The sequence below is a fragment of the Gymnoscopelus braueri genome (assembly GCF_963280865.1).
Source record: "Gymnoscopelus braueri genome assembly, chromosome: 16".
NCBI classification, from domain to species: domain Eukaryota; kingdom Metazoa; phylum Chordata; class Actinopteri; order Myctophiformes; family Myctophidae; genus Gymnoscopelus; species Gymnoscopelus braueri.
In genome coordinates this window covers 445001-457500 of record NC_137616.1, presented here as the reverse complement: position 1 = coordinate 457500, position 12500 = coordinate 445001, and the positions used below count along the sequence as shown (strand labels likewise).

The window sequence follows — 12500 nt, the reverse complement described above, 5'->3', positions numbered from 1 at the left end:
GCTGTTCAGTCTGCCTGTCAACGACCCCAAGACCAGAGGAAACTCAGCTCTTCACACAGAACCCCAACAGGTCTGCCTCAACACGCATGTTTACAGAAAAGACAGGTCTGCCTCAACACGTATGTTTACAGAACAGACAGGTCTGCCTCAACACGCATGTTTACAGAACAGACAGGTCTGCTTCAACATGTATGTTTACAGAACAGACAGGTCTACTTCAACATGTATGTTTAAAGAACAGACAGGTCTGCCTCAACACGCATGTTTACAGAACAGACAGGTCTGCTTCGCATGTTAAGGGGTGCAACGGTTCCCAATATTTTGGTTCGATATTTTGGCGTCCCGGTCAGTGTTATATATTAATTTTTCCCACGATTTTGTAACCCATTTTTTCACCTTGGCACCAAGTGCCAATTGTCTAAGTGATCCTGGGCGCTACACTCCCTCTGCCAGCCTAGGGAGAGCCTAGAGCCGAGCTCATGCCTCCTTCAATGCATGAGAGCTAGCAAGCCGCTTCTTATCACCTGACAGGGGGAGGTTCCCTGGTTAGACGTAGCGCGTGAAGGAACACGTTATTCCAACCAGTTCCTTTCCCCTCCATCAGGGGTCCCGGCTTGCCAGTGGGAGGCAGTATAGAGACCAGGATTACTGCATGTTTTTGTGAGGGTATACCTAGGAGACACGGGGAGAACATGTAAACTCCACACAGAAAGCCCTTTCACGAGTGACGATTTAGTCAGTCTTTTTTTTATATAATTTAAATTTAGTTGTCACATTTTAGTCATCTGAAATGTTTTACTTTTAGTCTAGTTTTAGTTGACTAAATATCATAATATTTTAGTCGACTAAATCCGAAAATAGACGATCTACAAGCTCACAACGCGTCGCAGGCGCGTTGTGAGCTTGTAGATAGGCTATTTTCGGAATGTGACACCCGCATACAACCAAACATACAATGACTTGTCTTAGTTCTTACTGGATCTCTTTCCCACTAGAGTCCCTCCATAACATTTTAGTGTTTTTATTCGTTGATAAAATGGTTAATATATTTAGTCATTGTTTTAGTCATCATAGCTTATTTTTTATTCAGTTCTTATTTAGTTTTCACCAGTAAAAAAAGGTAGTCGACGAACATTTTTCATCATTGTTTTAGTGGACGGAATTACTGTAACTGGTCACGGTTCGATGGTAAACAACAACAGAAATGTCCTTGATTTTTTACGGGGGCGGGGTCCTCAGCAAAATCACTTTAAAAAAATATATATATTCAAATATTTGCACACATTTTCACGATTTTTCTAAAATAGCAGATCTACAAGCTCATAGCGTGGCACTCGGTGCAGCGCTATTAGCTTGTATATCTGCTATTTTTGAATAGCCAAAGAAATCTACAAATGACACAGATGCGTTCCCGGTCTTAAAGGGTTAGTTCCGATTTTTTGAGTATTTTCTGTAGGAAATAATTACCATTAATGTAGTGGTTGCAAAGGTATTAATTGATTGCCCGAGTCCCGTGGTCAGAGTTATGGTCCTGTTCTGATGAATATGAAGTAGTTCCGGTAGATTAGTAGATTTGGTGGGGACCGCTCATTGAAAAGAAATTAATTAAAAAAAACTAGCGTCATTTGTATTGTTGACCTATTTCTACCATATAGTGCAGGTTTCGTTCAACTTCGACCCCTCTGTCACATGGTACTAATGTTTGTGTCCAGAATCACTGCGCCGCGGTACACAATACAAATGACGCTAGTTTTTTTTAATTCATTTATTTTTAATGAGCGGCCCTCACCAAATCTACTAATCTACCGGAACTACTTCATATTCATCAGAACAGGACCATAACTCTGACCACGGGACTCGGGCAATCAATTAATACCTTTGCAACCACTACATTAATGGTAAGTATTTCCTACAGAAAATACTCAAAAAATCTGAACTAACCCTTTAAGACCGGGAACGCATCTGTGTCATTTGTAGATTTCTTTGGCTATTAAAAAATAGCAGATATACAAGCTAGAACTCTGACCATGGGACTCGGGCAATCAATTAACACTTGCATAACTAAGCCATCAATATGACCGATTTTGAGAATTTAAAGTGGATTATCTTCTCTCATGAAGCTCTGAGAAAGTTCCCCTTTCATGAATTTTCCTAAATATTTGTTTCAAATCATCTCATTTTTTTTTTCTTTTTCTGAAACGTATTATAAATATGAAATATATACCATATATACCATCCCAGCCGTTATATTTCGGCTAAATTGACCGCTCTCCCCATCTCTCCCAGTCTCCCCCATGGAAGAGTAGTTCACACCTCGAGACCCCCGCAGAGCGCCCGTAGACAGCAGACTCGCTGCTGCGCAACGAGTCTATGTTGCCATGTCTGCTTATTATAAGCGACTTTGGGCTTGTTTTTCACGTCTTTCCATTATTATTATTATTATTATAATTACCCATATAATTACATTATAATGGTAATACTTTTCTACTCCACTACAGCTCAGAGGCAAATCTTGTACTTTTACTCCACTACAATTATTTGAAAACTTTAGTTACTAGTTACTTTGCAGATATAAATATCTTTTCATACTTGTTTAGATTAGAGATTCATGCATGTCCTTTTGTAAATGATTTTTTATTAGGTAAATATTAATATAGAAAGGTCTAACCAGGGACTGGGGTTGCAAATTAGCCTCGGCTATAAACCCCATTTACAATGCAATGGTTTCATGCCTCACTGTTTTCTTAGGGCACAACGACGCATGCAGTAACATTTTCATAGACCTGACTGCTTATTTCTCTCGCAAAATTTGGCAACCCAATGCTGCGCCAACAGATCCGATCTACAAGCAGAGGGCTCGTCAGCCAGCGACTGTTTTATGTTTGTAGATCAGATATTTAGCGCAGGAGTAGAGCAGGAATGAGCACATTTATGGAACATAGCGATGTGTTCACTTGTTACCAGGGGCGTACCGTCATAGAGGCCAATGAGGCCATGGCCCGGTCTGGAAAATTCTGCTCCCCCAGGGGAAAAAAAATTAAAAATCAACATAACAACATTAGCCCCAACATTGGCCCCTCACCCTATTCTCTTGTAGCCAACCACAGGAATTCGCCTTTGTTTTCAAGTCGGGCTTATTTTCATTCGGCCGAATTGTTAATGGGGGGTCCATTAAAAAACGGTTTCCCCGTCAAACCGGTTCTCTTGCCAGGTAAACAGTATAAAGCGGGTCCAGAGATAGCTCTACATTTCATTATTGTTGGTGGGGGGGCCAGTGGGGCCACAACCAGCAGCGCCCACCACAACGCCAGACCCGCCACCACCAGCAACCATCGCCCCGGCCAACAGCACCATACCAGTGCGCCCCTGCTCCCCGGATTCCAGCGGCGCAGTTGCGCCTACAGACCTCTCTGCTATCGACGAGCCAGCAACTCAACCCAAACTAAGCCGCTTCCCAACTACAATGATCAACGGACGCTCCAGGTGCTTTTCAAAAAACTGGTATGAGAAATATTCATTCATCGAGTACAGCATTAGTCGAGATGCTGTGTTTTGCAAGACCTGTCGGCATTTTGCGCCTGAGCATTCAGAGAACGCATTTACGCATGGTGGCTTTTCAGCCAGGCGTTGCTTTTACGACGCATGAGAAGAGCGACGGACATAAAGAAGGACTACAAAGATACCTGGGATACAAAGAAGTAACCGCAAGTGGCCGTGGCACAGTCCTAAATCAGTTGACAAACACTGATGGGATTTATGCTGAGAAACTCGAGAAGAACCGCGATCATCTCAAAGCTGTTTTGGACGTCATCCTTGTCTGTGCAAGCCCCGTCGTATTAAGCTGTAGCAGACTAGGCTGCTATATGTTTGCACTGCAGTGCACTGTATTTGATTTGTTAACTTTGCTGTTGTAAATACACTTTTGAGAATAAAAAAACATACATTGATTATACTTGCATATTGTGTTTTATTCACGTTTCTTTCTCTTGCATTAACGCTGATGGTAATTCTCAATAGACTGTCACTTATCAGCCATGTTGCGCGAACTAACCCTTTAATGGGTTAAACACAATTAATTATTACAAAATCTGAAGTAATCAAATTTGACAGGAATCAAACCTGGAGCAAGGTTCCATACAAAATAAAATCCATTTGATAACTTCCATTTTGAACTATTTAAAAGTGACCTTTGTGTATCTTTGATAATGGCTCAGCTGGTTGGGTCAGCCATTTTTATTCCCTTTCCCCCCCAGATTTCCTTCATCGATGCCAAGAAGAACCTGAACCTCAACATCTTCATCAAACAGTTTAAATGGTGAATTCATGTTTGGTTAAACTCATCTACATCGGTGCACATCGTCTCTGTCGAGTGGAAACCTCATGTCAGGATTCAAATTCAAAAGTAGCAAAAGTAGCAGATCTACAAGCTCAAAACTTGACGTTTCACGCTACGTTCCGTGCTTGTGGATCTACTACTTTTGATGCTTTTGTGTGACGCTGTAGTATGATCAAGTTGGGCATTAATTTATGATACAACACAATTAAAATATGGAGATAAAAGGTTTAGAATGATGAGGTGGAGACAGTAGGACAGCTGAGAGAGATACATACAGTGTAGTAGGAGAGACCGACAGTAGGACAGCTGAGAGAGATACTGTCAGGATATGCATTTCTGTGTCTTGTTTTGAAGTGTTTCTGGTTCTTATTTTGTAGTATTGTTCTAATTGTTTCCTGTCCGCCCCTGTAGTTTTGTGCCTGCCTTGTCTAACCTGTCTTGTGATTTGTCTGTGTTTCCACCTGTGTCCTCTTAGTCCTCGAGCCTATCCCAGTGTTGATTGTCAGTTGAGTTCACCTGTGTCCTGTTATCCCTGTGTCTATTTAAACCCTGTGTTTGAGTGTGTTCCTTGTTAGTTCCTCGTATGTCTACCGTGTGTTCAGTGTTACTTTCCTGCCTCGTTTTTTGAGTTTATTAATAAATTGCTGGATTTGACCTGCTGCCTTCAGTGTCTGCATTTGGGTCCTCGTTCAACACTTAACCCTGACAGTAGGAACTAACCAAGTTTGGACCCAGCAGACAAGGTTTATTTTTTGTTTTTTGTTTTTTCATCATGCCGGTTTGGAGCAAGCCATTGAAGCATTCTAATGTGGCAGATATTCCTTTACCTGCCACAGAGGAGATTGACAACCTGGAAATAGAACCAGTTAATTAATTTGAAGATGAACTTTATGAAGCAACTTATTCTATATTGTGCTGTCAGGGTGAGTGGAGAAGGGCCGTGAGCCAAGAAATCAGACAAGCGGCTCTGTTTTTGGCTCGCAAGGTTTCCTGTAAGCCCGAGCTGAGGTGTTCGTTGCCTCAGTGGGCTGAAGACTTCCTTAATACTCCTGACTCACAGTCTGCTAGCTTCCAGCAGTCTGCTTCCCAGCCTGCACTCCAGCCTACCAGTGACCAGCCTGAGCCCCAGTCTATCAGACTAGGGCTTGTGGGCCTCCAACCTGCCTTTTCTGACTCTGCACCTGCCTGTCCAGAGATGGCCCCAGTCCAGGACCCATGGGAGGGGTCTTACCTGCCCAGTTCCATGGGGAACTGTGGCCCCTCCAGGAAGAAGCGTGATCGGCGTTGCTCCCGACGCCGTCAGCACTCGCCGCTGCCCAGCGCCCTGGAGTCCTCGCTGCCCAGCACCCTGGAGTCATCGCTACCCAGTGTCCAGTATGTGTCGCTGCCCAGCGTTCTCAAGGCTCCACTGCTGCCCAGCGCTACAGTGACTCCGCCCCCAGTCTTGCCTGAAGTCTTGTTGGCTGTTCCCGCCAACACCCTGCCTGTCCTGCCAGATTCCTCGTTGGCTGTCGTCGGCTGTGTCCCGACTGTGTCCTCGTCGTCTGTCCCCGCCTGTGCCCTGCCTGTGTCCTCATCTCCTGTCGTCGGCTGTGTCCCGACTGTGTCCTCGTCGTCTGTCCCCGCCTGTGCCCTGCCTGTGTCCTCATCGCCTGTCCCCGCCTGTGCCCTGTCTGTGTCCTCATCGGCTGTCTACACCTGTGTCCCGTCTGTGTCCTCGTCGGCTGTCCCGGCCGACGCCCCGCCTGTGTCCTCGTTGGCTCTCCCCGCCGACGTCCTGTCGAAGTGCTCATCGGCTGCCCCGGCCGGCGTCTCACCTGAACCCCTGTCGGCTGCCCCCGCCGACGTCTCACCTGAACCCCTGTCGGCTGCCCCCGCCGACGTCTCACCTGAACCCCTGTCGGCTGCCCCCGCCGACGTCTCACCTGAACCCCTGTCGGCTGCCCCCGCCGGCTTCTCACCTGAACCCCTGTCGGCTGCCCCCGCCGACGTCTCACCTGAACCCCTGTCGGCTGCCCCCGCCGACGTCTCACCTGAACCCCTGTCGGCTGCCCCCGCCGGCGTCTCACCTGAACACCCGTCGGCTGCCCCTGCCGTTGTCTCGCCTGAACCCCTGTCGGCTGCCCCCGCTGACGTGTTGCCTTTATCCCTGTCGGCTGCCCCCGCCGACGCCTTGCCAGCACCCTCGTCATCTGGGAATCTGCCAGAGCCTTCGCCAAATGTCTCTGCTAACACCCCTTATGAACTTTGTGTACTGGGCCCTGTCGCCACCGCCGATGCTGCCCAAGCACTCCTGCTGCCGGACCCCGGGCCTGACCTCCAGTTGTCAGAGCCTGGGCTTGCACTACAGCAGCAGGATCTCGGGCCTGCACTCCAGCAGCTGGCCCCCAGGCTGGCACTCCAGTTGCTAGACCCTGGGCTTGCAGGCCAGCCGCTGGACCCCGAGATTGCTCTTCAGCCGCTTGCCCCCGGTTCTCCTCTCCCTGTGCCCCGGTCTCCTTGTTCTCAGGTACCCCAGTCTCTGTGTACCCTGTCTCCATGCCCTTCAGAGCCTTTGCCCCCATGTTTCCTAGATTCCTCGTGTCCCAGTCCCCTTGGGTCCTTGTCTCCATTACCCGGACCTAACGCAGCTCCGGGCCCCCGTACTAGTCCTGTCCACAGTCCCTTTACTGTCGCTAGCCTTGTTCCCAGCCACGTTCGTAGCCCCGTCCCTAGGTCTGTACCTAGCCAGCCTATTCCTTCCGTTTCCCAGCATAGCTCCCCTGTCTGGTCTGTCAGACCTCCTGTTTCCCAGGTCACTCGCACCCCCATTTCTCCTTTTGTCAGCCCTTCTGTTTCTCATGCCCTTAATTCCCCATTTCGCCAGTCTGTTAAGTTCCCCCAGTTCCACTCTGGAACACCCCGCCCTCTGGCCAGGGGTGTAGTTGGTCCACCAACCACCCCGTTAGCTGCTCTCCCTATTTGTGTATCTGCCTGTCTCCCTCTCTGCTTGTCTGCTAGTTTGTCTGCCAGTCTGTTTGTCCGACTATCTACACCCCAGTCCTCCAGTCTTCCCTCTGACTTGCTTTCCCGCCTGTTGTGTCAAGTCACCTGTTTGTCCGCTTGCCTGCCTATTTGTCAGTTAATCTGTTTGTCTATTGGTTTGTCTCAGTTGGTGCCTGTCTGCTTGTCTTTGTGCCTTTCTGCATGTCTGTCTGTGTGTCTGCCCACCTGCCTTTTTGTGTGAGTCCCTTTCTGTTGGTATGATTGTTCGTCCTTCTGTCGGTCTCGGTCAGTCTTGTTGGTTGTGTGTAGTCTGTCTGTCTGCTTCTGTCTTTTCTGCCCGTTTCTCGTCACTTTTTTCTTGCCAGTGTCCTCAGTCCTTCTCCCTGTACTTGGTCAGTTTCCCCAGTCCCGTATCACCCTGCTCTGTCCTGCTCAGAGCCTGTCCTGCCTAGTTGAGCTAGTGCAGAGTTTTGGCCCTGCCCATCCCAGTTCTATGTTTTGTTCCTAGCCCTGTTCCTGTCCCACTCTGCCCTGCCCTATTCTCTAGCCCCTGGTTCTTTGCTCTTGTCCAGTCCTGTTCCCTGTCAAGTTCCAGTCCGTTTTTGTTCTTGACAGTTTGTATCAGTTCTGTGTTCAGGTTTTTTGCCCCAGTCTAGTGTGAAGACTTGTTTGACCTCCTTTGGGCCCCCTCTTGTTTTGTTTTTTTGTGGGACGTCTGGTAGCCGTCCCTTTGAGGGGGGGTAATGTCAGGATATGCATTTCTGTGTCTTGTTTTGAAGTGTTTCTGGTTCTTATTTTGTAGTATTGTTCTAATTGTTTCCTGTCCGCCCCTGTAGTTTTGTGCCTGCCTTGTCTAACCTGTCTTGTGATTTGTCTGTGTTTCCACCTGTGTCCTCTTAGTCCTCGAGCCTATCCCAGTGTTGATTGTCAGTTGAGTTCACCTGTGTCCTGTTATCCCTGTGTCTATTTAAACCCTGTGTTTGAGTGTGTTCCTTGTTAGTTCCTCGTATGTCTACCGTGTGTTCAGTGTTACTTTCCTGCCTCGTTTTTTGAGTTTATTAATAAATTGCTGGATTTGACCTGCTGCCTTCAGTGTCTGCATTTGGGTCCTCGTTCAACACTTAACCCTGACAGTAGGAACTAACCAAGTTTGGACCCAGCAGACAAGGTTTATTTTTTGTTTTTTGTTTTTTCATCATGCCGGTTTGGAGCAAGCCATTGAAGCATTCTAATGTGGCAGATATTCCTTTACCTGCCACAGAGGAGATTGACAACCTGGAAATAGAACCAGTTAATTAATTTGAAGATGAACTTTATGAAGCAACTTATTCTATATTGTGCTGTCAGGGTGAGTGGAGAAGGGCCGTGAGCCAAGAAATCAGACAAGCGGCTCTGTTTTTGGCTCGCAAGGTTTCCTGTAAGCCCGAGCTGAGGTGTTCGTTGCCTCAGTGGGCTGAAGACTTCCTTAATACTCCTGACTCACAGTCTGCTAGCTTCCAGCAGTCTGCTTCCCAGCCTGCACTCCAGCCTACCAGTGACCAGCCTGAGCCCCAGTCTATCAGACTAGGGCTTGTGGGCCTCCAACCTGCCTTTTCTGACTCTGCACCTGCCTGTCCAGAGATGGCCCCAGTCCAGGACCCATGGGAGGGGTCTTACCTGCCCAGTTCCATGGGGAACTGTGGCCCCTCCAGGAAGAAGCGTGATCGGCGTTGCTCCCGACGCCGTCAGCACTCGCCGCTGCCCAGCGCCCTGGAGTCCTCGCTGCCCAGCACCCTGGAGTCATCGCTACCCAGTGTCCAGTATGTGTCGCTGCCCAGCGTTCTCAAGGCTCCACTGCTGCCCAGCGCTACAGTGACTCCGCCCCCAGTCTTGCCTGAAGTCTTGTTGGCTGTTCCCGCCAACACCCTGCCTGTCCTGCCAGATTCCTCGTTGGCTGTCGTCGGCTGTGTCCCGACTGTGTCCTCGTCGTCTGTCCCCGCCTGTGCCCTGCCTGTGTCCTCATCTCCTGTCGTCGGCTGTGTCCCGACTGTGTCCTCGTCGTCTGTCCCCGCCTGTGCCCTGCCTGTGTCCTCATCGCCTGTCCCCGCCTGTGCCCTGTCTGTGTCCTCATCGGCTGTCTACACCTGTGTCCCGTCTGTGTCCTCGTCGGCTGTCCCGGCCGACGCCCCGCCTGTGTCCTCGTTGGCTCTCCCCGCCGACGTCCTGTCGAAGTGCTCATCGGCTGCCCCGGCCGGCGTCTCACCTGAACCCCTGTCGGCTGCCCCCGCCGACGTCTCACCTGAACCCCTGTCGGCTGCCCCCGCCGACGTCTCACCTGAACCCCTGTCGGCTGCCCCCGCCGACGTCTCACCTGAACCCCTGTCGGCTGCCCCCGCCGGCTTCTCACCTGAACCCCTGTCGGCTGCCCCCGCCGACGTCTCACCTGAACCCCTGTCGGCTGCCCCCGCCGACGTCTCACCTGAACCCCTGTCGGCTGCCCCCGCCGGCGTCTCACCTGAACACCCGTCGGCTGCCCCTGCCGTTGTCTCGCCTGAACCCCTGTCGGCTGCCCCCGCCGACGTGTTGCCTTTATCCCTGTCGGCTGCCCCCGCCGACGCCTTGCCAGCACCCTCGTCATCTGGGAATCTGCCAGAGCCTTCGCCAAATGTCTCTGCTAACACCCCTTATGAACTTTGTGTACTGGGCCCTGTCGCCACCGCCGATGCTGCCCAAGCACTCCTGCTGCCGGACCCCGGGCCTGACCTCCAGTTGTCAGAGCCTGGGCTTGCACTACAGCAGCAGGATCTCGGGCCTGCACTCCAGCAGCTGGCCCCCAGGCTGGCACTCCAGTTGCTAGACCCTGGGCTTGCAGGCCAGCCGCTGGACCCCGAGATTGCTCTTCAGCCGCTTGCCCCCGGTTCTCCTCTCCCTGTGCCCCGGTCTCCTTGTTCTCAGGTACCCCAGTCTCTGTGTACCCTGTCTCCATGCCCTTCAGAGCCTTTGCCCCCATGTTTCCTAGATTCCTCGTGTCCCAGTCCCCTTGGGTCCTTGTCTCCATTACCCGGACCTAACGCAGCTCCGGGCCCCCGTACTAGTCCTGTCCACAGTCCCTTTACTGTCGCTAGCCTTGTTCCCAGCCACGTTCGTAGCCCCGTCCCTAGGTCTGTACCTAGCCAGCCTATTCCTTCCGTTTCCCAGCATAGCTCCCCTGTCTGGTCTGTCAGACCTCCTGTTTCCCAGGTCACTCGCACCCCCATTTCTCCTTTTGTCAGCCCTTCTGTTTCTCATGCCCTTAATTCCCCATTTCGCCAGTCTGTTAAGTTCCCCCAGTTCCACTCTGGAACACCCCGCCCTCTGGCCAGGGGTGTAGTTGGTCCACCAACCACCCCGTTAGCTGCTCTCCCTATTTGTGTATCTGCCTGTCTCCCTCTCTGCTTGTCTGCTAGTTTGTCTGCCAGTCTGTTTGTCCGACTATCTACACCCCAGTCCTCCAGTCTTCCCTCTGACTTGCTTTCCCGCCTGTTGTGTCAAGTCACCTGTTTGTCCGCTTGCCTGCCTATTTGTCAGTTAATCTGTTTGTCTATTGGTTTGTCTCAGTTGGTGCCTGTCTGCTTGTCTTTGTGCCTTTCTGCATGTCTGTCTGTGTGTCTGCCCACCTGCCTTTTTGTGTGAGTCCCTTTCTGTTGGTATGATTGTTCGTCCTTCTGTCGGTCTCGGTCAGTCTTGTTGGTTGTGTGTAGTCTGTCTGTCTGCTTCTGTCTTTTCTGCCCGTTTCTCGTCACTTTTTTCTTGCCAGTGTCCTCAGTCCTTCTCCCTGTACTTGGTCAGTTTCCCCAGTCCCGTATCACCCTGCTCTGTCCTGCTCAGAGCCTGTCCTGCCTAGTTGAGCTAGTGCAGAGTTTTGGCCCTGCCCATCCCAGTTCTATGTTTTGTTCCTAGCCCTGTTCCTGTCCCACTCTGCCCTGCCCTATTCTCTAGCCCCTGGTTCTTTGCTCTTGTCCAGTCCTGTTCCCTGTCAAGTTCCAGTCCGTTTTTGTTCTTGACAGTTTGTATCAGTTCTGTGTTCAGGTTTTTTGCCCCAGTCTAGTGTGAAGACTTGTTTGACCTCCTTTGGGCCCCCTCTTGTTTTGTTTTTTTGTGGGACGTCTGGTAGCCGTCCCTTTGAGGGGGGGTAATGTCAGGATATGCATTTCTGTGTCTTGTTTTGAAGTGTTTCTGGTTCTTATTTTGTAGTATTGTTCTAATTGTTTCCTGTCCGCCCCTGTAGTTTTGTGCCTGCCTTGTCTAACCTGTCTTGTGATTTGTCTGTGTTTCCACCTGTGTCCTCTTAGTCCTCGAGCCTATCCCAGTGTTGATTGTCAGTTGAGTTCACCTGTGTCCTGTTATCCCTGTGTCTATTTAAACCCTGTGTTTGAGTGTGTTCCTTGTTAGTTCCTCGTATGTCTACCGTGTGTTCAGTGTTACTTTCCTGCCTCGTTTTTTGAGTTTATTAATAAATTGCTGGATTTGACCTGCTGCCTTCAGTGTCTGCATTTGGGTCCTCGTTCAACACTTAACCCTGACAGATACAGTGTAGGAGAGACAGACAGTAGGACAGCTGAGAGAGAGACAGTGTAGGAGAGACAGACAGTAGGACAACTGAGAGGGAGTAGGAGAGACAGGCAGTAGGACAGCTGAGACGGAGACAGTGTAGGAGAGACAGACATTAGGACAGCTGAGAGGGAGACAGTGTAGAAGATACAGACAGTAGGACAGCTGAGAGGGAGACAGTGTAGGAGAGACAGACAGTATGAAAGAAGAGTGAGATACAGTGTAGGAGAGACAGACAGTACGACAGCTGAGAGAGAGACAGTGCAGGAGAGACTCACGGATAGATGGTTGGTGAACAGACATTATTTTGAGGCCAGCAGTGGCTCAGGCTTAGAGCAGCCGTCTAGGAACCAGAAGGTTCCTGGTTCGATTACCGGCTCCTGCCGAAGTGTTCTTGAGCAAGACGGTGAAGCCCTTTTGTGCCTCTGATGAAGCAAATCGCTGCCTTGCAAGGTTTCCTCTGAGCCTCCAAGAAAGCCATCACCTTTGTCAGAGCTGGGGAGCAGTCAAATCCTGCCACCACAAAAGAACACATCCAGCCATCCAGACCTCTGCAAGGTGTTGGTGTCTCTTGAATGGCAGCTGATGTGCAGCCGTGTAGCAGTCACAA

General features: G+C 50.2%; 1 protein-coding gene across 1 annotated transcript in view; it reads left to right on the top strand.

The window, feature by feature from the left end:
* The window catches only part of LOC308103260 (inverted formin-2-like), a 67909-nt gene that overhangs the window by 35409 nt on the left and 20000 nt on the right, over nt 1-12500 (top strand). The window contains exons 10-12 of the mRNA XM_080453169.1: nt 1-119; nt 3212-3501; nt 4254-4315. The exon at nt 1-119 is cut by the window's left edge and continues 19 nt beyond it. Of these exons, the coding sequence (XP_080309295.1) occupies nt 1-119; nt 3212-3501; nt 4254-4315 (471 nt within the window). The remainder of the gene's footprint in view (nt 120-3211; nt 3502-4253; nt 4316-12500) is intronic.